The sequence below is a fragment of the Netta rufina genome, assembly GCF_964035555.1.
Source record: "Netta rufina genome assembly, chromosome: 27".
Lineage (NCBI taxonomy): Eukaryota > Metazoa > Chordata > Aves > Anseriformes > Anatidae > Netta > Netta rufina.
In genome coordinates, this window is record NC_140151.1 from 5,796,243 (window position 1) to 5,824,234 (window position 27,992).

The following is a 27,992-nucleotide window of genomic DNA, read 5'->3' on the forward strand; positions in this document are numbered from 1 at the left end:
AGGGGACTGCTGTGGGTTCTGGCTGCTGCCTGGTGCTGAGGCTGGCCGACCTTCCCTGCGAGGGGTGGTTTGGGGAGAGGCGATTCTAGGGGGAGAGGCAGCGTCGGTGCTTTATTGGGCCTCCTTGGCTGAGTCTTGGTGCTGGGGCATGATATAGCATCGGGCTTTCTGGTTGACAGAAGGGAGGAAAAGTGACAGAATAAATCCACCAAAACTGATGCAAACGTGGGGAGACATCGCTCTGTTTGGGATGCTGGTGCTGTGCCCGGGTCAGTCCTCACCGGCTACACCCGGTGTCCTTGGGAGGGTCACCAACCCCCCCAGGCTTTTCCAACCCTCCCCATTCCGGGGCTTTGGAGGCAGGGGCAGCTCCCACACCGTGCCCCTGGGGCTGCTCCTTCTCCCCAGCCACCCCCGGGCAGCGCCGGGTGGGAGCCCGCAGCCCACCCCTGGCACCTCGGGGCTGCCTGGGGGGGGCCCACCGGGGGTCGCACCCCAGGGCGCGGGGGTCGAGGGGCGCACCCGGCTAACGGGCACCCCCGGCCGGCCCCGCGGGGGGGGAGCAGCGGCCGCCGGGGCCGCGCCGAGCCGGGCCCCCCCCCCGCGGAGGCGGGGACGCCTTCGGGGCCGGCCGAGAGCGGCGGCAGCGCCCCCCGGGCCGGCGGAGCGCGGGGTGCCCCGGGCCGGTGCCGCGGCCCCGCCATGGGGGGGGCCCAGAGCCAGAAGCCGCGGGAGGGGGGCGCCGCCGGGCGCCGGTAAGTGAGGGGTGCCCGGGGCCGGGGGGAGCGGTTGGGGTCGGGGGGAGCGGGTCGGGGTCGGGGCAGGGGTCGGGGCAGGGGTCGGGGTCGGGGGGCGCCCTGCGCCGTGCCCGGCCCGTGCGTACCGGGCGGGCAGGGGGCGGCCGGGACCCCCGAGGGTTAAACGCGGCGGAAAGCTCCTCGGCTCCTTCTGCCTCCTCTCCTTCTTCGCTTCCCCTCCTCTCCTCCTCCGTGTTTACCGACAAAGCCCCCCCAGGCTCCGCGGTCTCGGGCTGCTCTCCGCCGGCGCTGCGGGTGCGCGGGGTGGGGGCAGCTCCGGCGCCCCTGCGCAAGTGGCGGTGCGCGGAGCAGGGGCAGAAGTTGCACTTCTCGGTGCCGCCGTTGGAAAAGGAGGTGTGGAAGTTGGAGCTGGCTGCGAGCGGGGTCCCCGCTAGGAGCCGGGAGGCTGCGCGGGGCTGCCCGTAACCAGCAGGGTTTGGAAACTGCGAACAAAAGGAGCAGCCCGCTAGCCCGTGCTGGAGAGGAGAGCCGGGGACAGCTTATCTCAACATCAACCAAAACACTCCCTGGAACACAGAAATATTTCCCTTAAGTGAGCCACCCCGTGGTGCGCTCGGGGAGCTTTGCTGCTGCGTTTCGGAGCGGGAGCAGATCGGGTGCACGCCAGCAGCGCCGGCCTGCTGCGGGTGGCTGCTGCCTGCACCTGCCCTGCCCTGCCCTGCCCGTGCCCTGCAGCGTGTGCCAGGTTTCAGCGAGCAGGTGCTGCCACTTCTCGGCTGCTGCTCTGCTGAATGCCTACAAACACCTCTCAGTTTGCAAGCTCTGGCTTCGGCCAGGGAGAAAGGAGCACGTTCTGTCCTTTGTCGCTGCTCTGCCCTGCCCATGATTTCCTTGCAGTGTTCTAGATATAAACTAGAGGTGTTCCCAGGCAGAAAACCCCTGCCATTGTTCGCTGTGTGCTGGAGCAAGCAGCCAGAGCTGCATGAAGGCGGCCACGGGAGGGGAACGTGCTGGGGACGTGGCGAGGCAGCTGCCCACCGCGGGGCGTTTCAGCGGGCAAACGAGGCACAGCCACAGCCCCTGGAGCACCAAAGGGGGCTTCCCAGGGGCTGCTGTGCTGGGAGGGAGGTGCCAGAGGGCCGCTGGACATGGCAGGGCCCTGGGGATGCTCCGCCTCATGGTGCTCCTCGCGTGGGGCTCGTCACGGGGTGCTGCGGGGTCCCTGGTCCATCCCGTGCCACCCACTGCAGCGGTGCTGGGCCCGGGTGCGGGCTGGCAGCCCCGGGCAGGCTCCGTGCTGCCGGCTGTGCAAGGACATCGCCTCCCCCTCGCTTTTATCTGTCTGCTCTGACTCTGCTGTTCCTTGCTCCCACCTGCCCTCCTCCACCTTAAGCAAATTTTGCCTTGTTTATTTGTGCCAGTATTTCCCCGTCGCTGTGCCCTGTGCCAGCTGCTGTCCTTGCTCCTCCTCTGCCTCCCCTGTCCCTGCTGGCTCTCCAGGTTGCGAGGCCGAGCTGCTGTCTGGGTTTCACAATATCGCCAAGCCCTAACAAAAATGCAGGAGCCGAGGCCTGACAAACACCTGATAAGAGCATTCCTGCCACATAGCACTGGTATTTTTAGCAGAGCGAAGGAGCTGATAGGGGAGTAAAGAAGCAACAAGATGAAGGAAGATGCTTGGTTCGTAAAGCATCAGTGTGAAAAGCAGGCTGGAACTCACGAGTCTCCAGGCTATTTCTACTGAACTGCTTTGCATGAGCACACATCCACACAGCTAGGATCAGTGAGATTAAGCCACGCACGTTGTTTTTTAACAGGCAGGAATAGCAGTTGTGTTCATTCGTACATCGGTCCCTTCGAGTGCAGCCACAAATGGCTGTGTTTATTGGTGTGACAGCAGCGTGGTGGGGAAAGACAGCTGGGACCTGGGGGCTGCCTGGTGCTGTCTGAGGCTCACATGTGACAGTTGTGTCCTTTACTGCTATTTTTACAGAGCTATTTTGGTGGAATGTGTAGCGATGGGAACCGGCGCATCCCGGAGCTGTGAGCAGTCCCAGGGGCCCCATGTGGTGCACTGGGACCATCCCTGCTGGACACTGCCCGGGGCTCTCAGGGACCTGGGGTGTCTTCTGCTGCTCCCTGGCACGCAGGTGGCAGGGGCAGGGCCCGAGGTGGCACCTTGCCTGCCTTGAGTCCCACGGCTGTCATTGCCACACTTCTCAGCCTCGTGATCGGTTTCTAGATTGGGCTCCTTCAAGGTCAGGAGAGAACAGAAGGAAGGTGTGAACTTCGCTGCAGCAGATCTGTCCTCCCGGCGTCCTGGGTTGGCCCTGGGCAGCAGCAATGGTGGGAAAATGCCCGAGGGGGGTGGCAGGGTTGGGCAGTGCGACTGTCACACACTGGGAGGGACGGGGAACACCCGTGCCATGCCCATGGTGCCATGCCCATGGTGCCGTGCCCATGGTGCCGTGTCCACAGGGCTGTGCCCAATGGTGCCACCCTGGCGTGCCCCCTAGTGAGCGCACCCCCACCCACCCAGGGCTCACAGGGACAGGAGCCCTGGGGCTGCTGGCCCTTATCACCGTTTTCTGCCATCCCATCACTCGCCCTTTCCCAGGGCCCTTTCTGATTTGGGCTGCCAGGCAGTGAGAGATGGAGCCTCTCCTCGGATATTCTCCCCGGCCCCAGCAGGTGAGCTGCAGATGGGAGGCATCAGCATTAATCTTTCAGTGTCACCGCCAAGGTCAGGCAGCGTGTTGTGGAACAGCCTCAACCCAGCGTTTGCTGCGCAGTCACCACCAGAGTGCAGAAAGCTTAGTGTGAGTAGTTCTCCTAATTCCCAAAGTTTGCATTTTTCACAAGGCAATGGCAGGGAATAATTTACCTTTACACTGCTGCAAGGTCCCTTTTAAACTGAGGAAAACATGAGCAGAACGGGGTGGCTCGTATGAAACACCTTGCAGCAGTGTATCTGAGGGGAGATAAGAGTTGTGTGGACAAAGTGCCCGATACGAGCTCATGGGGAGATTTACATAGCAATGAAATGTGGCCTCATGCTTTGTGCAGCTGTCACAGATCCCGTGCTGTGGCCTTGCACGCCACTTCTGCAGGTCCCTGGCTCTGCCCGTGTGTCTGTGATGCTGGTGGAGACTGGGGGAGAGCCCGGTCCCGCTGCCTGGCTCCGTCCCCTGCCCGTCAGGGACACCGCGGGCACCCGGTGTTGGTGGCAGGGGACCGTGGTCCCTGTGGGCAGGCTCCTCGTGTGGAGCAGCAGGGGTGGAGGCTCTCAGGCAGCTGGAGAAGAAAAATGAGAACCCAGAAAAGATCCATTTCTGAGCTAGAAATGGATGTGCTGGCTTTCAGAGCCGTGCCCAGAAAAGCTCCGCAGCCAGAAATAGATGTTCTGCTGCCTAATGAAAGGGACAAGAATGGAAACTCAGGTACACTCCTTCCTCTAACCCGGGGCACTTCAGCTTAAAACATGCCCAGTGTGGCCGTGCGATTCCTGTTCCTCAGCTTTTTATTTCCTGCACCCTTCCTGGGGACTAAGGCGTGGTGGCAGCGAGGATGGGGCACGACGCGCTTCTAGGGCCGAGGACAGGCAGAGGCACTGCTGCCAGCCAGGCGGTGCGAGATGGGGACAGTCCCTCCTGGGGCTCAAGGACTGGCATCTTTTTGGCTCCCGCAGGCTGCAGCTTTGTCTCTGGTCTCTGACGCTGTGTGACCTTCAGGTCTGGGTGGCTGCTCTGTCCCCCGGGCAGGGCGCGTTGGTCCCTGCCAAAGCAGAGCGCCGCTTCTCTCCCCCTCTCCTGCACAGGCAGAGCTGTGCGAGCTGTTTCTAGGTCACTCTGTGCTGCAGGAGATGCTGTGCTGCCTGCTGTGTGCCCGCTGCCTGCTGTGCCCGCTGCCTGCTGCCTCTCCCGTAGCAGCTGGGGCTGCCCAGAGCAGGGGTCTGGGGGGCAGCCTGAGCTGGTGCATCGCTGCGTGGCTCCGTGCTCGGGCAGTGCCTAGCGCAGCGACGTCCTGCACCAGGGTGGGGGTGACAGCAGTGACATGGACAGCCCGTCCAGCTGCTGCTTGCCCCGTGCTGATGGAAACTGCTGGCAGGTCTGGTTTTGAACAGGTCAGCATCCTCTCCGGCCTGCAGAAATGTCTCTGCTGACTCTGCTGAGCAGTGTTTGGCAGCCAGAGCCACCGGTGTGACCGACAAAGTCAGGTTATCTCCTCGGTGTTTGATTTGCAGCCAGCGCTGCTGCCAGTCTGGGTTGGGTGCCAAGCTGGAAAATGCCACTCGAGGCATTTTCTTAATTGCTCATTGCAGACAGCAGGTGGAAGCAGGCTTCGCTGTTTAGCTGCTCCGATATCCTCCCCCCCAGGGCCCTGCGGGTCCGGAGCTTCCTGGCCGGAGCCCTTCAGCCCCACTGACCCCGTTCCTGCCAGCCGCTCTCCTTCCTCTCCGAGGCTGGTGGGAGGCCACCCCCTTGGCATGGTGCTCGTGCAGGCTGCACAATGGAAGGATGCTGCTGACTTCCTCCCATGTCCCAACAAGGGGGGGCTGCAGAACTCAGCGTGCCGCTGCCGTGGCTGCTGCAGCTCCTTCCTCCTGCAGCAGAGGCAGCCTGGTCCTGCTGCTGCCACCCGCGCCAGCTGCTGCGCCCCCGTGATTCCCATTTCTGTCTGCTCCACGAGGTCCCTGGCAGGATCCAGGCAGCCGTGAGCCAGTTTGAAATGCAGCGGTGTGGTCGCTCAGCGGGGCTTTTTGGGGCAGCAGCGATTTGTGAAGTGGCAGGCAGGGAGGGGGGGAGGAAGGAGGAGCTGAGGCTGCAGAGCGCGGTGCTGCGGCACGGCTCGCAGCGCGCCACACATGCTGAAGATCTCCTTATGTAAAATTCATCTGCAGAAATCAGCTCTGCTGCCTCAGATGGGGGGAAGTGGCTGCGTGGTTCTGCTCAGAGCAGATGTAGGCAAGAGGATGTTGAGGTTCTGCTGCTGCTTTGCCCTCTTGTTTTTTTCAGATAAGCTCTGATAAGAGTCACTTAGCCCACTTGTGGCTCGGTGTCTGCTGCACGGTGGCCGTGAGCTCTGTGAGGCTCGTTGTCCCCAGGACCCTGGTGACGTGGTGGCGGTGCTGTGCTGCTGCCCCACGTGCCTGGGGCCGTGGGCTGCCTCTGCCACTGACCTGCTGGGGTGACCGGCAGAGCCTGTGCTCTTGGGGGGGGTTTGGAAATGCTGCGTGAGGCGCTAAGAGCCTTCCTTTGTCAGAGTCCAGACAGTACAAGAGTGCAGCAATGACACAGATATTTAATAAGGACACCAACAGATGGAAGCTTGGAAGAAAGGTTCCCTGTAGGGAGGTTATTTGAGATGCTCCACGATGAGGAATGAGGCCCTTTGAAGTGCCTGATAGAGGCTGGTGTCAGAGGCAGCCAGACCAGATGGACGGGTCCCTCCCGATCCAGAGGCCTCTCTGCCCATGCGGAGCATTCCTGGCGCTGCGAGCTGGCCGATGATTCACAGAGCAGCATCGAGCTGTGGTCTTGGCCTGCCACGTGAGCATTTGGTGTGGCTATCGAGGGCCGGCAGTGCTGCTTTTCGATGGGCTGGGCTGGGTTTGCAGCTGGACAGTTGTCTGCCCTTTCCCAGCCTGTACCTGGGAGCTGCTGATGGAGCAGGGTGCGTGTGCCGGCCGTCAGCACGGGCACTGGGGAGCTACAGGCTCCACGACAGCAACTGTCCAGAGCCGATAATGCCGCTGCCTGTAAGGGATCTGCTGCTGAACCCCCGGACATTCCTTGCGGTGCTTCAGTAACGTTATGCTCCTCTCTCTAGCAAAGCATGTGGGAGGTAACGGGCTGGGGAGTGAGAGCCCTCGTTACGGGGAAGGTTCCCAAGGGAGCTGCATGCCAGCCTTGCTTTCTGAAGGGACAATTTGCTGTTATTTCTAAACAATGGTTTAATAAATAAATAAATCTCGCTGCCACGGAAGGATATAGCATCAGCCAGGGCCAGCGAAGTTGGCATTTCCTTGGAAAACAGCGGGGGCAGGTGTTTCCTTCTCCTCCGTCCCCGGCTCCAGCTCCCTGCACCCGACCCCTGGCAGCGATCCCTTTTGGGTCCCGGCCGCCCCCTCCTCGCCCCTGGGAGCGAGGCTGCCCCGAGCCCCCGGCCCCATGGGGCAGCTCCCGGCGGCTGGGGGTCGTTTGCTGGCACGGGCCGGGTGGGGGGGGGGGCAGGTGCAGCCCCTGGCCGGCCTGGGAGAGCTCGGGGAGAGAGTGGGGGCTCCCTGCGGCCGCGGGGGGGGCTGTGCCCGGTGTGCCCAGCCCGATGTGCCCGGCCCCGGTGTGCGCTGTGGGGCCGCCGGCTGAGGGGCGGTGCGGTGCGGGGGGCGCGATGCCCTCGGCGCCCGGAGCGGGGCAGGCGACCCCCCCCAGCCCCGGCGACCCCTCCCCGGCCCCGACGACCCCTCCCCGGCCCCGGCGACCCCCCCCCGGTCCCGGCTCCCTCCCCCTTCTCCCTCTCCCCCCCCGTCGGGGCTCCCCGCCCGGGGCCGCTCCCCCGGTCGGCGCCGCCGGGGGGCGCGGGGCGGTGCGGGGCGGTGCGGGGCGGGGGCGGGCGCTCTCCCCGGCGGCAGCGGCACGGTCCGGGGAGGGCCCAGCGCCGGCAGCCGCCGAGCGGCGGCGGGGAGATGCGGGCGGCGGGGGCCTGAGCCGAGCCGAGCCGAGCCGAGCTGCGGGAGCGGCGATGGCGTTCAGCGCCTGGCAGCTCCTGTCCCCGGTGCAGTGGGCCAGGTGGACGTGGTCGGCGGTGCGCGGCGGGGGCGCCCCCGAGGGGGAGGACGGAGGGGTCGGCGGAGAGGCGGAGGAGGACTCGCAGGCGGAGAGCAAGGCGCTGGGCTTCAGGCAAGTACGGGGACGGGCGCGCTCGCCGTGGCCCGGCTGCATGCGGGGCTGCGCCGTGCATGGGGCGCCCGCCGCTCCCGGCTCCCTCCAGCCCCGCTCGCCGCTCCCCGCCTCGCATCGCCTTTGGCTCCTCGGCAGCGCTGCCCCCGGGGGCTGCCCGCAGCTGCTCGGCAATGGCGAGCTCTGCTCTCCGGGAGAAGGTGCCGGCGAGCGCCGGGCACCGAGGCCGGCTCCCCAAATTCGCTGCGCCGCGGCCCCCCGAGCCCTAGGGGAGGATGCCGCGTCCCTGGAGGTCAGTGGTGGATGCTCGGAAAGCTCGGGGTGACGGGGAGAGCCCCGGCAAAAGCGACCCCCGGGGGCTCGGGGGTGCGCGGGGGGTGCTGCTGATCCTGTTTCACCTGCTCTCCCTTTTCCGTTTGCTAGCGTGGCCTGCTGGAAAGGACAGGGGCGGCCGCAGGATGCCTGCAGCGGGCTGGCCTGGCCCGGGAGCCGGTCTGGCTGGATGTGTAGGCGGTGCGGAGGATTTCGGAGCTAGCCTTGAAAGTGGTAATTCCTCACTCTTTTCCCCCCCCTCGGCAGCTCGGACTCCGAAGGTAATTTTGAGACCCCTGAAGCAGAAACGCCGGTCTGCTCGCCGCTAAAGGAGCTCTGCGAGCCGCCGCCGGGACCACCGCAGCCCGAGGCCGGGACCCAAGGTAAGGAGCAAGCGAGAGCCTTCTGCGTGTCGGCTCTCTGCTCGGGCTGCAGAAAAGCAGGGTGGGGTCAAGGAGGAGAAGTCGCTTGTTTTGAATAATGCCTGCCACATTTTTTGTGGTTAATGGCCTGGATGGTTCAAATGCCAGCACTCGGGGCTGTGCGCGCTCTGCGGAGGGCTGTTCTCTGGCGTGGGTTAAAGGCTGAGTTCACCGAATCCCTTCGGGAGGGCAGGGATGACACTGCAGGCTCGAAAGAGTCAATTCAGCCCCTCTTGGCTCATGCCTGTGCAGGGTGAAATTATCAGCGGGCCGTTTTGCAACCGCCGGTCACACCCTGCCACTGTCCCCACACCGAGACAGGGAGAGAGCGCGGCTGCAGGAGGTGGGGGCCGTGAATGGGTTTTGTGAGCTGCCGGGCTGGGGCTGAGCCTGGGGATGCAGAGGCTGCAGCCAGGACGGCTGTGATGGATTGATGGAGAGGAACAAAGGATTTTGTTGAATCATTTTGTCTGTTAAACCGCCCGGCTCCTGCTTCCCTCGCTGGCTGTGCAGAGCCCGGCGATGCCTCCCGCTGCTTCCCGGCGCGGGGGCGCGGGGTGGTGGGAGCTGCCTCGCGCGTGCCCTGCGGTGGAGGTTTTGTTGTGCTGGGTCCCTTTTTCCCAGGGAGAGCAGCCTGGCATTTCTGCTGCATTGTTAAAAACGCAGAAGCTCGGTGCTGCTGAGCCCTGTTACTGGAGAAATCGCCGGGGATCAGCTGCAACCCGGGGGGTTCTGTTGCTGGCAGAGGCCAGTGCTGCTGCTGGTTTGTCCCCGTGTCTCACCGCTGCTCCTCTGAGTGTGGCTCTCCGTTAACCCTTGGCCTCTTGGGCACCATCTCCCTCGCCCTGGTTGTGCTCCTTTCTCCGTGGGGAATCGCAGCTGGTCTCTGGGGCTGAGCTCTGTGTTTGGGTTTTGTGCTGCAGGAGGAGGCTTTGAAGCTCTGGCATCTCTGCAACAGGCACGGGAGGTTATCGGGGCAGGGAGGGGACCTCTCCTTCCTCTGCTCCTTTTGCAGAGCAGGGTGACCGGGCGGTGTCAGGAGTTTTGCAAGCCCCGGCAGGAGGAAACGCTTCCGGGGCAAGGGCAGCGTGCGTGGGGCCCTCTCGAGCATCCCCTGCTCTCACCCAGCTGCCCCTCACTGCCAAGCCCCCGCTCTGGGACTTGCAATGTTGGGCTTTTCTTGAACGCTTGCAGCAGCAGGCTGGCACCTTGCTGCTCGGCTGGGTTTAAGAGATGTGCCTGGTCTGGGGCCCATCCACCCCCATGGAAAGCACAGATTATTTTTTTTTTAATTTAATTTTTTTCCACCCCTGGATGAAGAGAGTGCTCGGTTTGTGCCTCTGATAATCTCAGCTCTCAGAATAATCCTTCCCTTTAAGAAGGGATAGAGGCATCTTTAGTCTGTAGGATAATGTCTGAGGGGGAGAGGAAAGATGAAGGCTTTCCTGGGAAATTCCCCTCGCAGACATCAGGGTCTTTCCACTTGAGGAAGCGCGTTGTTTCGGGGAGCTGCCGTCCCGACCGCGTGTTTGTGCCAGTTCCCCACCGCCGCCGAGCAGCCGGTGCCTGTGCACAAAGGTGGCAGTGTTGTGGGGCCAAGGATGGTGCTCGCTGCAAAGCTGGGTTTCTGCTCTGCCCTGCGGAGAGCTGGAGGCTGGGGAAAACAGGGCCAAACCCACAGTCTCGTGGTGCTCCCTGCTCAGTCCCTGCTCTGCCCAGGCTTCAGGAACCACTCTGAGGGGCTGCAGGGCAGGGGCTCCCCGTGAGGAGCTCGGGGTGTGCAGAAGCTTCCTGGGGTGTGTGCTCCCTGTACCCCAGCTGATGTGAGCCCTCGTCTCCCTGCTGCTTCCCAGCTCTGACGGGGCTGTTCTGCAGCAGCCTGTGCCCTTGTGTGTGTGTCGGGAGCGGAGGAGCAGGAGGAGATCCAGCCTAATGTCCCTGCGGCCCTGGTGGAGCTGCCACGAGAGTCGGTGCCCTGTGGTGCGCAGGATTTGGCCCCTGTGCTGGTGTCATGGCAAAAACTGCCCAGCCCAGACCTGCGGGTGCAGCCTTCCCCAGGCGTGTCTCTGCTTTCAGGGACAAAAATTCAGCTGGTCCCATCCCTCTGGGTGGGGGGCTGTGGTTAGGCTTTATGCCCGCTCAGGATCCCTCAAACAGCTTTCCTCCTGCTGGCTCGGATGACAGAGGCTGTAATTCTGTCCCGTTCTTGCTGAAGTTATCTTCAGTCACGTGCCAGGAGGAGATATCTGTGCAAGGGAGCGAGCAGAAGCAACAAATATGGAGCCGTTAGCGACGGAGCAGCGCTCATCAGCCTTCGCTTCTGTTGCCCTGATGCAGGGCACGTGTTATCCGGTGTGTTTCCGGCAGCATCGCTTGTCGGTATGCTAATTCTTAACAGAAAAGGTTTTAAAAATAGACCGATGTCTGCTAAACGAAAGCGGGAAGCCAGAGGAGGAAAGAAGTCGTTAGCTACGTAAGCCTGAGCTGAATGCACAGTCCAGATATCCTGTGCTCAGGCTGTGTGTGCGAGCAGAGGCAGAACTGCGTTGACTCATGCTGTGCACAAAGCGAGAGGCAGTCGGGGGCGGCGGGGAGCGGAGGGGGTGTTCTCGCCAGCATTCAGGGCTGCGTGGGGAATCATTGCTGCTTCGCTTGGCTGCTGTGGGGGATGAAAAGGGCGCGGGGTCTCTGCGTCGCAGCGCTGCTGCTGCTGCCAGGTTTTACTGATTCATTCGAGGGCTGGCGTGCAGGAAAGCTGCTCGGTTAGTCGGCGTTGGTGCGTAATTTCAGCCTAAGGAAGACAAGCGCACCGATTACAGTGCACGCGCACAACGCGGCTATTACCGCGGTGCCAGACTGTCCCCTCTCCACGCTTTTCTTCAGAGCATAAAATCTCCATTTTCTCCGTAGTACCTGCTCCGTGTCCACCGGCAGGACCAGAAGCAGGCGTGCACCCGTGCCCGACCGCAAAGCTGCTGGCACCATGAGGGACCCCCGGGCAGCGCGCAGGCTCTGCCCTGTCCCCTCTGCAGGCAGCGGAGCAGCCGAGCTGCTGTGGGTGCAGGAAGGGAGTGAGAGGCAGAAGCGGAGGCTCCAGAGGCAGTGTTTGTGTGTTGCACGGCGAGGTGTGAAAGCACACGAGGTGTGAAAGCACACGAGCTGTGCTGGGCAGGCTGGGGCCGTTCCAGCAGGATGCGCTCCCGGCACGCGGGGACGATCCCTTGGGTGCGCGGAGCTGCCCGGGGCAGGCGGATCCTGAAGGAACACCCCTGTGAGCACTGCTGCCTGCGCTCAGCCCTTCTCTCCCCGCCCTGAGGACATCCACAGGGATGGGGAGAGGTGGTTTTCGCTGCCGCCTGCTTGTTATTCAAGAAGTAATTACTCATTGCTTGGGCTGGAAACCAGGATGGGCTTCTGTCTGTGAGAACGTCTGCTGCAAAACCTTCTGGTGGGAATGCAAAATGCATTTAAAAGGCGCCTTTTGCCCAGGCTTTGAAGTCTGTTCTTCCATTCAGGGATGTCTCACTGAAGTTTAAAACATTTGAGCAAGGCAGCAAATTAATCAAGTTTTCTCTGGATCTGTTAGGAAGGTTTTTTGGTTCCTAGGGATGGGAAGGCAGGGGCTGCCTCAGAGCCTTTTCTGGCTGCGCTCCAAGGACATTTCCACTGGATTTGTGTTTACCGATGCGTTCTGTGGGGCAGCAAGGCAGTGTCTGTCCGGAGGGAGTTTTTTGCAGTCTCAGGAGCACACAGCCCCTCCTGATTCATTTCCACGGCTTTTAGCATCCTGGAGATCAATTATGCAAACCACGAGCTGTCAGCTGAGTCAGGGCTGCTGGCTCGGTGTCCTGGCTTCTCCCAGGAACCAGGTCCCTGCCAGATTCCCTTTCCATTTCTGCCAGCCTGGGACTGGCACGGCTGCCAGCAGTGGCCTTGGTGGGGGTGGCGCGGGGCTCAGCCGGTGCTCGCTGCCTGCCCGGCTCCAGCCTCCTCCTGCAGCACCGCAGGTGATTCCTGCACCCTCCCACCCCCCCACGGCCACGTTACCGGGAGCTGGACATGTTTACAGCCTCAGAGGGGCAAGCAGCTTCCCCCTGCCTAAGCTCAGCACCCAGCCTCCAGTGCCCCCGCTGCTGGCCAAGTTTCAAACCAGACCAGGCTGTGGGTGAGCACCGGTTTTGTTCTGCCCGTGGAATTCCTGGCTGCACCTCCCCAAAAAGGTGCCAGCGAGCACTGCAGGGTCCTGGGCACTCCCTGGTGGGTGCTGAGTAGCCCGATGGCCCCTTCTGCTTCATCCTGGGAGTCTGAGCAAAGACCTGGCCGAGGTGCAGGGAGGAAAGACCTGGCCGAGGTGCGGGGAGGAAAGACCCCGAGGTGCGGGGAGGAGAGCCGCGGGTGCGCTGGGTGCTGGTGGGTGCAGCTTTCAGGGGACTCGGTTCGTGAGGAGCTTCCCCATACCCTGACAGCAACGAAAAGATGAAACAGTAAAAGGATTTAGGGGAAGGGCTTGGAGTAATAGCGATTAAGTCATGGATCAGGATTTGTGATTAAGAAGCTCTGACAGCAGCGTGGTGAGCCGGCTGTATCGTGCCGGCGGGGTCTCAGTGTGGGGCTGAGTTTTGGCCGTGCTGCAGGGGTCCGGGGGTGGCAGAGCCTCCCCAAACAACTCCCCCCGCTGCCGGCCAGCCCCAGGACACTGCTCCCCTCCCACCCCATCACCAAGCACACACGGGGGTGGTGCTCTCCCTCCGCTGCATGCTGGAGTGCTGCGGAGACATTTTGTGGGCAGGAGCATCAGCAGCCTGCAGCTCCTGGAGCACACGGGTTGGGTTCTGCCCCCGACAGGGGTAAGGGATGTCAGCAGTGTTCGATGCCAGTGGGGGTATCTGCATTTTGGGATGGCAGCTGGTTGCTGTGAAGGCAGTTTCTAGGGGGATGGAGAATCCCCTCAAGGGGAAATGGGACCTTAGGAAAGCACCAGGCATGGGAGAGATGAGCTCAGCCTCGCTCGCTTTGGAGGAGCCCTCGGGGAGGGGGCACAGTGGGACCGATGAGGTTCCCCAGGAGAGCCCCAGGAGCATCCCCCTGCCCCATGCCCCTCAGCCCTGCGCTGGCTGCCTGCAGGTGGCTGACCCCGAAATCCCCTCTGCAGCCTGTAATGTGCTTACTCATTCAGCACAGCATCTCACTCCCATTCACCCCGGGGCTTAATCACGTTTTGTGGTGTTTTCTCCTGTCATGCTTCCCTGAATTTGTCCCGGTCGCATTTAACCCCCCACCCAGGTGAGCAGCGATGCCCTGCTGCTGCCCCCACTCAGACACGAGTCTTTTGGGCTGTCCCGGCCCCTGTCTGGTGGCTCTGGGCGGCTCTGGCATTGCAAATCCCCTCTGGAGCTGCCGGCACCCCGGGTGGGAGCAAGTGGTGGGAGAGCAAAGACATAAATGGAGATGTTGGTGGCTCTGCTGGCGTGGTGCAGAACAATGCCTCCACACAGGGGTTCGCCCTGCACGTGGTGGCTTATGTACGTTCCCTCCACTCCGTTCATGGGCTTTGAATTTTAGAGAAAGTGCTTGGAGTGGAGTTTCGGGAGGCCGAGCTTTGGGTCGTCAGCTCCTGTAAAATTTGGTCCTGGAGCAGGCACGAGGAGGGGAGGGAAACCCAAGCCTGGCGCCTGGCTCCTGCACGGGGCTCGGCTGTGGAGTGCGGGCAGGCAGGGCTCTGACGGGCTGCTTTCTCTTTGCAGGGCACACAGAGCTGCTCGGGGCCGCCTGCCGGGACAGCTCGCGGGGGCTGCACCCCGAAGATGCGGCGCAGCCAGAGATCGGAGCCCCTGCAGCCGATGCGGGGAGCGCAGGGGAAAGCGGCCCTGAAGACCCATCGCTGACACAGCCGCCGGCTGCAGCCCAGCACCCGGCCGCCCTCGGGACTGGGGCTGGTGCTGGCTGTGCTGTGGGGCCGGCCCCGGTGCCCCATGCGGGCACAGCCGCCCACGAGCCGGTGATGTCGGGAGGGGACCCGGCCGGTGGGGACGCGGGGCTGGCGGAGCAGGAGGAGGATGGCTTGGCACAGGAGAGCTCGCCCGGTGGGGGCCAGCTCCGAAAGGGAAAACCACCTTCCCCGGGGAGGAAAGGAGAAGGAAGCGTGGAGCCTGCTGCGGAGGAGCCCCCGGTGCCCCCCGCTTCCTACCACTTCGACCCCGAGCAGTACGATGAGAGCGTGAACCCCTTTGTGGCAGGGGGCTGCAAGCTGCAGAGCTCCCCTCCGACCCCCCGCCGCCTCCCGCTGCCGGTGAGCGAGCCGGGAGGGGACCTGGCCCCCCAGGCCAAAGGGCAGGTCCCAAAAGCTGAGGTCGATGTCACGGAGGGTGGAGAGGGCACGGAGACACGGAGAGCCACGCCGAGGAAGGGCAGCAGGATACCGGCCAGCAAGCTGACACCGAAGAGGCACCGGGATCCCGCGAGGAAGCCTGCTGAGGACGCAGAAAGGGGTCCGCCGGAGCCAGGGGTTCCCCAGGGCCCCCCCAGGGCAGCTGCTGCGCCGTGGGACAGCCCAGACCCCAACCCTTTCAGTGGCAGCCCAGCGCTGCAGCACTCGCCCACGCTCCCCAAGGGCTCCTACCAGTTCGACCCCGATAACTTCGACTCCATGGATCCCTTTAAGCCCACCAAGACCCTTGCCAGCACCGCCGACTGCTGCCCCGCTACCGACAACAGCCTGAACGAGATCCTCGAGTCCCAGACGCTGGAGGTGCCAGATGAGCTCGCGCAGGGCAGGGACTCCCCGAAGAAGCCCAAATCGCGCCTGATAACGTGAGTGCCATGGCACACCCAAACCTTCTGGGAGAGCAACCTGTGCCTCGGGCTCTCGTGTTGCTGCCCCCCTGGTTCTCTCTGCCCTTGTCCCGGTGAGGTGCGTCTCCCCTCTCCCTGCCAGCCCCCCGCTGCTCAGGAGCAGGTGGGGTGAGAGGGACGGGTGTCACGGAGCGGGGCCGGCACGTGGTGCACCGCAAAGCCCCGGCACAGAGCTGGGGGCTGGAGCAGGACCTGCACAGTGGGAGAATCTTGGGGTCTGGCTGGGGGCAGAGGTGCCCGTGCTGTGGGGTCAGGGGTCTCTGTGAGCCTCTGCAGCACGCTGGGAGGCTGCCGGGCTCTCCGGGCACACAGCAGCGTGCGTGGGGCTGCAGCTGGGGGTGGCTCCTGGCTGGTCGGATGCTGCTGGGGCATCCTGGGCACTGCCACTGGATTTCCCTTTTTGCGACAGGGGAAGAGGAGGAGGTTTACAGGCAGGCCCTTTGTTGCTTTGTCACTCCTGCATGGGCAGTGGGGACCTCGTTGTCCCTCGCCAAACTATCCCAGCGCATGTGGGAAGCTTTCAGTGCAGGTTTAGTTCCTGCACCGTGCTATTTAAAACCCCCCTGTAAGCGGGGACGTTTCCTAATGCCGGTGGGGAACGCAGGCAGCATTACCCTCCTCTGGGAGCAGGTTTAATCATAAACCTTGCTATTTTCCTGGTTTTTCACCTATCCTATCATGAATGTCCTCCAAGCCGTGTGGCAGCACTGAGTCTCAGCCTGCCTTTAAGAGCTTGAAGCTGTAGGGCGCAGAACAGCAGCTGCTGAGGCAGGGCTGGCCCTCTGCGGGTCTCTGAGCACACAGGGGACGCAGAGGGAACATTACATGAGGGAGTAATTGCCCAGCCAATTTGGGGTCCTTCCAGGATAATTTGCGATTGCACTTAGCACTGGTGGCTGGAAGCAGCTGAAAGCAAAAGCAGAAAATAAGCTTAAAAGGGGAAATTTGGGGAGCACAGGGATCGTGGCTGATTTGACTGTAAAAGCAAATCAAGCCACCGCTCTGCTAATGGGATATCCAGCAGGAAAGCTGGGGGGGGTTGTGCGGGGACAGGAGGTAACGCCTGGGAGGCAAAGCCAAGGGCACGGTAGCAGTTTGTGTCTTAGACTGTGCAAAGAATCGAGGCGGGTGTCTGCAGAGCCCCCGGGGCCAGCAGGAGCTGGCTGTGGGTGGAAGCAGCAGGGAGAGCTGCAGCCCCCTCTCCGTCACCCCAGAGCTGCTGAGGAGCAGGGCTCCTGATTCAGTCTCATCCCACCTCTGGGAGCAGCGAGTGCAGAGTCTGAGCATCCGGTATCTGTGTCCTTCCCGACAAGCCAGAGCTGTGCAACTCGTTGTGTTTCTCCAAACGGGAGCTAATACCCAGGTCTTTTCACACGCTTTTCTTCTCTCCATCTGTCTGTCTCTTTCCTGTCTATTCTCGGGTGCATCAGGACCACTGAACAAGTGAAATTTCTCTGTTTTCTGTTGTAAGTACTCTCTGCTGCCTTTCTGTCATCCTTTCCTTGGTTGCTTTTTTCTGTCCTCTCTCCGACTGGGTGTGTGTTGGCCCCACACGTCTCCATGGCATGCAGGCTCCTCCTCGCCCTGCGCCTCGCGCTCTGCTCCTGACCCGCGCCCCCCGCGCCCGGGGCGCCGAGAGCTGCACTGGAGGCCGGTGCCTGTGCTTGCTCTCACAGCATGCCCACCTGCAACGCGTTCCGGCGATGTACATCCTCGAAATCAGTGTGTCGGGGAGGGGGGCAGGTTTGTGAGTGCGGTCCAGCTCCAGATTTTAGTCCTGGAGGGGAGGGTGTCTACCGGTGCCGTGGAAAATCCCTGGGGAAGGAGCTGCTGTGGCAGGGGGTAGGGTGGAAAGCACCGGCTGGAAACAGGTCCCTGGGCGAGGGAGCTGCTGGTGCTGCCTCTTGTGAGGGCAGTGGGAGGGCTGGGCTTATCCTTGGTCTTATGTCATCCATCCGAACGCCCTTCTTGTCTGCTTAGTGCCCGTTGCCATATGCACGAGCAAAATTAGAGCTTGGCTCAAGCGCGGACATCTGTGTCTCGGCTGAGAGCTGACCTGCCTTCTTACAGCCTGACTTTGCGCAGTGGCTCTTTGGGTTTGGGACCTGCAGCCTGGTGGCTCTGCCTGTGCCCGAGCAGCCAGCGGGCACGTGGGCAGCGCTGCGAGATCTGGGGTTATCCAGCCCAAAATGCTGGTGCCCAGAGCACATCGGGAACAGGGCTGCTGGTGTCCGCCTGTGCTGGCCTCAGGTTGGGGTCTGAGCTCGGGCTGCCCGCCTTGCCCTGCTGCACACCCCCTTGAATCACAGAGCTGCTGTCTTGGTGTGTGGGGGGAGATAAAGCAGCCAGCAGGCAGTGTGCCCGCAGCATCCAGAGAGGCTGGGCAGGGCGGAGAGGTTGCCACGGGCATGGTGAGCTGCGGTTTGATTCTTGCGTTAGGGAGTGATGGAGAAAAACAGCCAACAGCCATTTCTGTCTGACACGGCTGTGGGTGGCAGCGTGCAAACGAAATGTCCTTGTGCCATGGCACGTTGCTCGTGCTCTGCCAGAGCATGTGTAGGATGGGACGGGGAGATGATTCCTAAAACCTAGGGCTGTCCCCCTGCAAATGTGCTCCGACCTCGGCCCTGCTGCGGTGCTGGGTATGGGCTAGCAGTGCCGTGGGCTGCCAGCAGAGCTGCCTGCGGGTCAGCGGGTGGCTGTCTTTGGGAAATTCAGGCATGGCAGTGCAGCTGGGAGATAACCAGCCCCGCGGCGAGGGGTGGCGAGCTGTGAGCTCATGCCGGGGTGTGGGCACTGCTCTCCTTCCCGTGCAAGGGGTGAGGGCCGTGGTGGTGCAGTCATCTCACTGCTGGCATTGGTGGCACCGCATGTGCCGGGGCTGCTCCGTGACCGTCCGTCTGCTGCCTCCAACTGGTTCAAGATGCTGCAGCCCGTTATGTTGGGATGGAGCAATGTCTGCAGTCCCGTGCAGCCAGCCCAGCAGCTGGCAGGATGGCGTGTCCCAGAATGAAGCCTCAGGAGGAGCTTTTGGTCGCGGATCACCTGCGAGAGCAACCTCTGGGCAGAGCTCTGGCCGGGCAGGCCTGGCCCACGTGGGAACGTGGATGCTGCAGAGACGGGCCCCGGCCACGCCAGCAGGTTCCAGGCAGCCTGGAAGTGCTTCGTTCCTGCAGCAAAGCAGCGTGCCCTCAGGCGTACTGCCGCTCGGGATGCACAGGCGAGCGTGCAGCAAGGGACGCCTTTCGTCTCAGGCTCCTTGGCAATTGCCTCTCTCGCCGCCAGTACCTTGGGTGTTATCTCTGACCCTTACCTTCAACAGGAATAAACACCTTGAAGACAAACCCTTTGTAGTTGTGTGTTTTTTTGTGCTTGTTCCTTCTGTTTGTTCCAGAACTTGCCCTGCCTCGGTACCGGTGAGTGTTTTCGCTGTTGCGCAGCGGGTGCAATGCTAGCGCTGGGGCTGCTCCCCTCTGCTTGGGCTGTCTCGCACGCGCCCCCCGCCTCTCCCCCTCCTCCAACCCCTGTGAGCCCCAGCTCAGCCTGGCTCCTTCTCTCTGTCCCACAGGAGCGGCTGCAAGGTGAAGAAGTACGAGACACAGGCACTGGTGCTGGACGTCTGCGCCCAGGTAGGTGGGAGGGCTGCTGCTGGCGTGGGGTGGCACGAGGAGAGCTGCCCGAAATGAAGTAACCGGGGTGCCCAGGCATGGCTGGATGCTGGCTGGGCTCGGTGGAGAAGCCTTTCCACACGTGGCTTCCTGGCCAGGCAGCTTGGTGGTTTGCTGGGGCCGTGCGTGCGGTGTCTTAGGACTTAGACCTGTCCCCTGCTGTGGGCCGGAGCAGAGCACCGAGCTCTGCGGTCGGGTTAATAGATTCTGCTCATTAATTCCTTCTGTTTGGGGCCTGGGGGGCTTCCTTCTGCCCAAGCCTGCCGAGTGGCTGCTGGGGAGCAGTTGGCTGTGGGTGCTGAGCCTCCCCGTGCTTCCCGCTGGCCATCCGCACAGCCTGGCTGCCTGAGCCCCACGGATTAGCTCGGTCCTGCTTAACCACATGCCTTGATCCCGCAGGATGAAGGAGCGTTGATCTCAGAAATCCCAGATATTGCAAATCGGGATGGACATGCCACTGATGAAGAGAAGCTGGCCTCCACCACCTCCGTGCAGAAACCAGCCGGGCTGGAGAAGAAGGGAGAGCCCGAAGATGACCTGGAGTACTTCGAGTGCTCGAACGTCCCCGTGCCGGCGGCAAAGCACGGCGTGGAGGCAGGTAGGGAGCGTCCTCGCTGCCTCTGGCTCTGGAGGTGAGCCATGCCCGCACCCGGGTAATCCCTGCAGCCTCTGGCAATGCATTTGTGCTGTCGAGGCAACACAGCTTCATCACGTCTCATTTGTGCTGATAGGACTAAAGGTTACCGCAAGCCATAATGAAACCTCCGATTGCTTATCTGCGCTGCTTTCATTATGGAAACATCATGGTGCAGGCAGCCTTCATCCAGACTCCTTCAGCCTGGAGCACTCTCCTGGAGGCACTGTGCTGGGAAGCCCTGCAGCTCCCGGCTCGCCCGCAGCCCCTTTCCCTGGGCACGCTGCCCTGCTGGAGGGGACCAGCTTTGTTGTTGCACAGGATGAGGCCGGCACCTCCCCAGGTGCAGGTTGACCCGCAGTAGTAAAACACAAATGCAAAGTCAGGGCTGTTATTCAAAGTGTCAATCCTGCTTGGGTTTTTCTCATCCTCAGTGTGAGCAGAGGCAAAGCACAGGTGATGAGCAGGCTGATTTTGGTTATTGTGGTTACAAGAAGCGCTCCCTAAGTAGCGCCTCGGGTGCACAAAGCGTCGTGACGCTGTGCACTACCAGTGTCTGTCTCACCAAGGACAGCCAAGGCAAAGGCTGAGCTGGGCAACTCGTCCAGCCCAAGGGGGATGTTCCTGCAATGCCCTGTGCCTGCCTTCGAGGCTGCAGGGCCCCTACCTGTGCCATAGCAAAGCTGCTGGGATGTGGTAGCTCCCAGCACACGGGGCTCTGGCTAATAGAGATCTCCAGACTGCTACAGAAGCCTGCACTGGCGCTACTGCTGGTGCTTTGCTGCCTGTCTCCTGTGTAATTAACTGCTCTGACCAATCCATTAAAATATAATTAAAAGCCAGGCAACATGGCACTTAATCAATAGCAAAGTTATAGGTGCAAACAGAAATGGCTGCACGGAAGGTTCGCAGCTGTCTCCTGTGCAGCCACCCATTAATCCCCGCTCCTGAATGTCATGCGGAGCTGCAAACCTCTCAGGAGAGGAAAACAGCCCTTTGTCTCGCAGGGGAGGGAGACTTGTACAGCTAACGGTGAGCCTGGGAGGCGTTAGTTATTGCTGCTGGTCTCAGAGGACACACGGCTGCTGGCCATGGTGCGGGGATAAATGGGGAAATCCCGGGGAATCTGCAGCCACAAGCTTCATGTTGCATCTTTTTCTCCCTAGCTGCGTTCTTGCATTATTATTATTTATTTATTTTCTGTCTGGTTAACAGGTGAATAACCAGTCATGTCCGCAGTTGTTTCCACAAGGTTCATAAATCACATCCCAAGTTCCATGGGGTGGGAGGGCGTCCCGAGCACTCCGACTGGAGGAGAGCCTTTAGCTTCTCTCCACTGCTGCCAGGAATAGAAGGGGCCATGTGCAGCTCCTTTGGCCCCGGGCCCAGCTGGCGTGGGGCTGGGGCTGGTGCAATTTGGGGTGGCCGAGCAGGGGGCTTCCCCCACCCGAGATGTCCAGGGCATCCTCAGCACCACGGTCCCCAGGAACCGCTGCCGTGGCAGCTGCCGGGACGTGTGGGGCCACCAGAGGGGAGTGTTGGCTTCCACCAGGGCACGAGAGGCTGCCGGGGGTGCAGGATGCGTCCTCTTCACGAGGGCAGGAGCTGGGGGCAAAGAAAAGAATCCTTTGGGGAGGGAGCTCAGGGGACACGGAGACACAGCTGCACAGCTCTGCACCCCAGCAAACCCCCTTTGCTGCCGGGGTCTTGCTTCCAGGCATCTAAAATGTTGAATTTCTCTGTTTTTAGGCTTTGAGAAGGAGCTCTCCAAGCAGATAGACAAGGATGGGCCTGGTGCCTTCCCTGTAAGTGCCACTTGAATCCTCCTCCCTGTGCCTCGGGGCGGCTCTGCCTGCTGGTGTGGGGCTGTGGGGTGCTGAGGGCTGGTGCTGGTGCTGGTGCTCCTGCCCTGCTAACCGGGAGAGGCTGCAGCAAACGTCCCGCTGCTCCCAGAAGTGCTGCCAAAACCTCTCTGAATTCACAGTGTGCAAAGCAGAAGGACAGAGGCTGTGTCTGTGAGGAGGAAGGAGGCTGGGGCTGGCCCTGCTGGTGCCGGTGCCTCCTGCGAGGGAGGCTCAGACGCAGCTTTCGGGAAGCCGGCTGACAGCAGAGAGGGGGATTAACGAGGGCAGCCTGCTTTGGCAGCCTGGCCCTGCAGCCAGCAGTGCCCCAACTCTGCTTGGGGCATCCCCAGTGCCCCCCAAGGGGTGGTTGGGGTGGCCCCGAGACCCCGGTGCAGCAGGGGGGACCCTGTGCCAGCTTAGCTGCCCCTGGCCAAAGCTGCTGGAGGTGGGAATCAGATGACAGTGAGATTAGCAACATCAGCAAAATTAGCGTCCCTGAGACAGATTTAACTGTGCTAAGCCCCTCAAGGACGTGAGGCAAAGTGAGCCTTTTGTTCGGTGCTGCTGAGGGCATGGGCTGGCAGTCGCTCCTGGTCATCCCAAAAGGTGGGGGGATTTGCCATGGGGTAGGCAGCAGCTACAGATACTTGCAGGCCTTTGGGTGCACACCTGTTTGCAAGATGCCATGGAGGCTGCTGCAAAAACCACCCCGGGCTGGAGCCCCTGGGAGGCGTGCGGGGCTCCCTGGTGCTGGCATCTGGCAATGGTCGAAATGCCGGGGAGGGGGGAGAGAGGGAGAGAGAAGTGTATTCGTCTCCAAAACACTGCGAAAACAGGTTGGCTTCTCCGCAGCACTTCGCTATTTATGGCCTCGCAGCCTGTTTCCAAGGAGATGGCTGTGAGGGGATGATGAGAGGAGGACGAGGCTTGCAGGAATGCTGCTCTGGAGGCGCTCCAGGCTGCTGGAGCCCTGCAGGCCCCGCACCCTGCCCTCACTGCCGTGCAGCCCTGGGAGACAGGGGCTGGGCCCCAGGAGGAGAAGACCCCGAGCAATGCTGCTGCAGACCCCACAAACGTCCCCATAGTGCCAGCAGTGTCAGAGGTGTCCCCACCTGGCCGGGAGGTGATGCAGGCAGCCCCCAAGGCTGCTTTAAAGCCCAGCAGAGACGCCAGGCCCCGAGCTGTCAGTGTGTGCAGGAGGGGACACTCAGTGCTTGAGCTGATGAAATGGGGGAGGACACCCCAAATCCGGGAAGGAGGGTGAATAGAAAGTCACCAAAATGCAGTGTCCCAGCCTGGTGATCTCCCCCCACAGGGCAGCCCCGGGCTGTGCCTGCCGGACAAATCCCCCGTGGGCATCACCAGCGGGAGCAGGAGCGACAGCCCCCTGGATGGCATCTGCCTGAGCGCCTCCGAGAAGGCGGCCGTGCTCACGCTCATCAGGGAGGAGGTGAGGCCGGGGGCAGCCCCGACATGCTGACATGGGATGGGGGGAGCAGGGCAGGCTCTGGGGCCGGGGGTGCACCCGGAGCACGGCCCCAGGGTCTCGTGTCTGCTGCCTCCCAGATAATCACGAAGGAGATCGAAGCCAAGGAGTGGAAGAAGAAATACGAAGAGAGCCGTCAGGAAGTCTTGGAGATGAGGTAAAAACCTTCGGCTGCATCGTGCTCGGGGGATGCTGTGCTCTTTGCTTGCCCCTAGGAGCTCGGGTTGGGCTGTGGGGCCGTAATGGGATGACACGGTTCGGCGTCAGCGGGGAGGGACGCGTTATGAGACGTGTTCCCTTTGTGCTTGTGCCGTGTTGAGCCTGCGGTTTCCTTGTCACGTTGGTGAAATCCCATTAGCTGCGGCTGGAGGGGGTCTCAGCACCATGGTGGGAGCTGGAGCCCAGCTCCTGTGCTCCAGGCTCTGCGGCCGGCTGCTGCTCGGGCTGCCTTCGTGTCAGGACAAGGGGTGGCGGGGCCCCCTGCTAGAGCAGGGCTGTAGGGGGGTGCCTGCTGCCTCTGACCTGCTCCTGTTCTCCCTCCATCCTAGGAAAATCGTGGCCGAGTACGAGAAGACCATTGCCCAGATGATAGGTAAGGTCCCACCACCTGGCCGGGTGTTAGGGGCAGGGAGCTGCTGCCGCAGCCGCCCCTGCTCAGTCCCCGCATCCCCGTTGCTGGTTCTCCTTCACAGAGGACGAGCAGAGGACGAACATGACGTCCCAGAAGAACCTGCAGCAGCTCACCATGGAAAAGGACCAGGCCCTGGCAGACCTGAACTCGGTGGAGAGGTCCCTGTCGGATCTCTTCAGGAGATACGAGAACCTGAAGGGCGTCCTCGAAGGCTTTAAGAAGGTCCTTGTCTCGGTGTTCTTCCCCTCCTTGCAGCCCCTTGGGGCCGGGGTCCTGTGCAGCGGCTTTCAGGTCCCACGTGGCGCTGCTTTGGCTGCTGCCCCAGCCCTTGCTGAGACCCCGGCTTGCTGCTGTGCTCCAGCAGCTTGCTGACAAACGAGCAGAGCCTCTTTCATGCCGTGGGAAGCCAGTGGTGGAGCTGGGCTCACGAGGAGCCTGCTCCCCGGGGCTGTCCTGCTGGTGGTGAGCGCAGGGCATCGTGCCCTGGGGCAGAAACTGCGTCCGAGGCAGGTGCCAGGGCAAGGAGCCCTCAGAGCCCCTGGCTCCACGTACGCAGCAGCTTTTCCTTGCTGCTGAGCTGGATAAGGGGCTACAGCCCCTTGTAAGTGAGAAACTGGGTCTTTTTAAGGCCTTTTTCTTTCACCTGCAGAACGCATTCTGTCTCTCTGCTCAGTCCCAGCACAGATGGATGTTCTCTATTTTCCAGAATGAAGAAGCCTTGAAGAAGTGTGCCCAGGATTATTTAAACCGGGTCAAGCAAGAAGAGCAGCGGTATCAGGCTCTGAAGGTCCATGCAGAGGAAAAATTAGACAAGTAAGAGCCGCAGCTGAGGGCTGTGTAGGGTGCAGGCTGAGGGAGGAGGAGGAAGATAGGTGCCTTCTAACCTGTTCTTTGACCGGGTGCAGCACCAAGACCCAGAGCTTGGGGTTGATGTGAAGGTGCAGGCCATGCAGGGGCTCGCTGGTGCTGCCAAGGAGCTGCCTGGGCACCCCTGATGCATGTAGGCACTCAGGAGCCGGGCTGTGCTGGTGCAGCACAGTCTGACGTCGTGTCACAGGGCTCCTGGCTGTGCCCAACCACATAACCACAGCCCCCTTCTCTCCAAACCCCCCCAGAGCCAACGAGGAGATCGCCCAGGTGCGCACAAAAGCCAAAGCGGAGAGCGCGGCGCTGCACGCTGGGCTGCGCAAGGAGCAGATGAAGGTGGAGTCCCTGGAGAGAGCCCTGCAGCAGAAGGTAACGCGGCCCCCGGCCTCAATGGGCTGTGCTGGGTTACTCTGTGCTTCCATGGTGCTGTTCGGGTGCCTGGGCGTCCTTTGGTGCTGGGCTGTGTGCTGCTGCAGGTCCTTGTGCCACAAGTACCGGGGTGAGTTGGGCACCAGGAGCGGTGCCACCACGGGGGTCCTCAGGGGCTGCTTCTCTTCCAGAACCAGGAGATCGAGGAGCTGACCAAGATCTGCGACGAGCTGATAGCGAAGCTGGGAAGGACAGACTGAGCTCACCGCCCCTCGTCCAGCACTCTGCACTTGGCCGCTTTCCTCGTACCTTCAAGCACTTTGCCTTATTACCCAGGAGCACCCCCCCAGCAGAGAAGCACACGCGTGGCTGCCGGGCCCCGCAGCTCCCCGCACACCCCAGGGTGGGAGCCCAGGGGCTGGGAGCTTTGCTCAGCCCCCGCGGGCGTGCTGCTCCTCGGGGATCCCCGCGAGAGCCCCCCTCACCTGGGAGCAGGTTTGGTGGTGCCCCCCACATGCTGTCATTTGTTGTCTTCACATGCTTGACGGCATGGATCCAGCCTCATGGTAACTCCTGCCCCGTGCTGGGTTCAGAGCCATCGAGCCCTTGCACTGGGTAGGGGGACCTGGCACATGGGTGGGTGGGCAGCAAAGGGGTCTTAGGGACCCCAGGCACCCGCCGCAGCCCCTGGCTGAAGCAGGCTCTCAGTAGGGTGTTTTGGGGGAGGCAGCACTATTCTGGGGGCTGATCCTGGCTGCTGGCACATCGGTGAACCCCAGCACAGCACATCCTGGTCCCTGGCCGTGCCAGCCCCTGGGGAAGGATGCCTGCATCGCTGTGTCCGTGCACTTTATTAGCGTTGCACTCGGCTCTCTGCTGACTTCTCCCAGCTGGGCACGGTCCTGCCACGCATCCCCTTCCCTCGGCGCGGGTACGGCCGCTCCATCAGCAGTAACCTCATCTCCATGAGAGCCCGACCTCGCGCCGTAGTGAGGTTAGTCCCCCACTTCTGATGTTGCAGCAGGAAGGAAGCAAGCCCTAAACGTCTCCACAGTTCTGACTTAGAGCTCCCTTTCCAATCAGTACAGAAAGGTGAGGAGAGGTGCAGTCGTGCTCTGGGTCTTGCTGCTCTGAGAAACACCCTTGCAGCACTGAATACTAAGAGAATCAAACAAAAGCTGCCTTTACAAGAAAAGACAGATCCAGACAGCAGTAAAACACGCTTAGAAATCTGTCTGGATTCAACCCAAAATCGGAATGGCTGTGCAGGCAGGCTGCCTGCTGTATTTCAGAGGTGTTTACTTCTCCGGGCATGCCAAGCCCCAGGAGAACTGCTGAGGTTGGAGGGTCCTTCGCTCTCACCTTGCTCGGGCAGCCTTGAAGTGTCAAACGGGGAGCATTTGCTGTTGGGACTGTTTCCTACCTGGCCTATCTAAAACCTTAGCAAACCTTTTTGCTGCTACCTTTTTGTAAAAGAATTAAGCTGTTCTCCCTCTATTTTCTAATCCCCGTGTTGAGCATGCAGTGCAAACATCTGTTTAAACCAGAGCCATACACCTGATATATATTTTATTAGTTATATTATGTATAGAGAGATTTATTACACACTTAAGAAGACAAAGCAGTCGGCAGCCTGCCCTGGCACACACAGGGTCCCCACCTCCTCCCTGAGCTCCCAGTTAACCCAGTAAAGGGGCTGGAGCAGTGCAGTGAGGAAGCTGATGGCTGATGCTGTGTGCACCTGCAGCTCAGTGTTGAACATTCACCTCTTTGCACAGCTGATAGAAAGGAAAAATCCCTTTTTCTATTCTTTTTTTCTCCTTTTTCCTTTGCTTGGGGAGTCAAAAAGCCAACCACAGCCCACTGGAGCACAACTCCCCTTCCCTCGGTTTCACCAGCACCTGGGTTGTTGCAGCCTTGCACCGTTCCCTTCCCTTATTCTCCCACTTCTGGCCCCAAAGCAGCCTTCCCGGCCCCGCTGTGGGTGCCCTTCCATTAGCTGGTGGTTTTGCAGGTGGTGGTGGTGCAGCGAGGAGTGACGCTGCCACGGGATGTGCTGCATGCAGAAGGCTCAGTATGATCAGATTAAAACCCTTGAGACCCATGGAGATCCTAGGGAGGCGGCTTCCTCTCGGCAGCCTGTTGGAAGCAGGAGGGAGCAGGCTGCCAGAGAGCAGCTGTGCACGGAATTTTGGAGCCTGTAAGAAGTTCACAGGGGCTGGGTTCTGGTGTAGGAAACAGGTGGGGCTCAGACGAGCTCGAGGTCCCGGCACGAGGTTTGTTCTGGTTTGTTGTTCTGGCCCTCAGAGGTGGCAGGTAGCAGCAGGAGGTTTGATTTCACCACCCCCAGCACTTCCCCAGAACTACGACTTGCATATGATGCAGTAAATGCTCCGGTCTTCCCTCTGCTGCAAAAAGGAGCAAGCTGGGAGGCCAGGCTGTCTGGAGAGCTGCTCCCACGGCAATAATCTGACCTGGCAGCACCTTCCCACCCCTCTCCGCTCCCCGGTGTCTCGTGGTCGCACTTTCACTGCCTCTGTCACCCGAGTGCTGTTGCATTTCTGTGCCTGTCAGCATGCACTTACGATCCGGGCAAAGATTCCTAAGGAATGATTTATTAACTATAATATGGTTATAGTTACGTATATATAAATATATATATATAATGGGTATAGTTCTATATAATAGAAGGCGTGCGTTTGTAACTTGAAAGGGGCGAGACCTGACCTCGTGCGCTGCTCCCCGCGAGGTGCCCGGCCACATCCTCGGGTGCACCACGGCACCGTGCCCCATGCTGGAGCCCAGGAGCACCACCGGCACAGGGAACCTTTGCAGCCAGCCGTGTGCGAGATCCCCAGGTGGCTGTGGTTGTCTTCTCTTAGAATTTCAGTATCCCTTGCTGACAGCGGAGGGTGCCTGCCCGCGAGCCCCCAGTGTCGCCGTGTGCCAGTGTGTGTTTTTCAGTAGATCTTGTCTGCGATGAAGTGCCAACGAGTGCCCACCCCCACTGCAAGCCTGCTTCCACCGCGTCCTTCCAGCGTCCCCCCAGAGGCAGGAAGATTTTCTTTGCGTGACTACTACCAGGATTGCTTTGTACAATGTATGTAACTGCCATCGACATAAATTTTATATGTACAATAATTTCCCTTTTATATGTCAGGTAAATATTTGTAAGAGTTATACTCACACAAATGAGATTATTATAATGATTACTAATATATTTTTTCCATGTTTCATTGCCTGAATAAAA

General features: G+C 61.2%; 1 protein-coding gene across 2 annotated transcripts; it reads left to right on the forward strand.

The window, feature by feature from the left end:
- Nucleotides 1–652: 652 nt before the first annotated feature.
- TACC1 (transforming acidic coiled-coil containing protein 1) lies at nt 653–27,980 on the forward strand (the record flags this gene model as incomplete). Of its 2 annotated transcripts, none has more annotated exons than XM_084302405.1 (13): nt 653–755; nt 8,237–8,352; nt 14,136–15,201; nt 18,812–18,872; nt 19,311–19,509; nt 21,295–21,350; nt 22,705–22,839; nt 22,956–23,032; nt 23,424–23,467; nt 23,568–23,728; nt 24,213–24,319; nt 24,622–24,742; nt 24,934–27,980. In XM_084302405.1, 13 exons carry the CDS (start codon nt 703–705, stop codon nt 25,000–25,002), a joined length of 2,265 nt encoding a protein of 754 aa, XP_084158531.1. In that variant the 3' UTR covers nt 25,003–27,980. The 2 variants fall into 2 exon arrangements, with proteins under 2 accessions (XP_084158531.1, XP_084158532.1); XM_084302406.1 differs by lacking the exon at nt 653–755 and adding an exon at nt 7,500–7,657.
- Between the last annotated feature and the right edge of the window lie 12 nt (nt 27,981–27,992).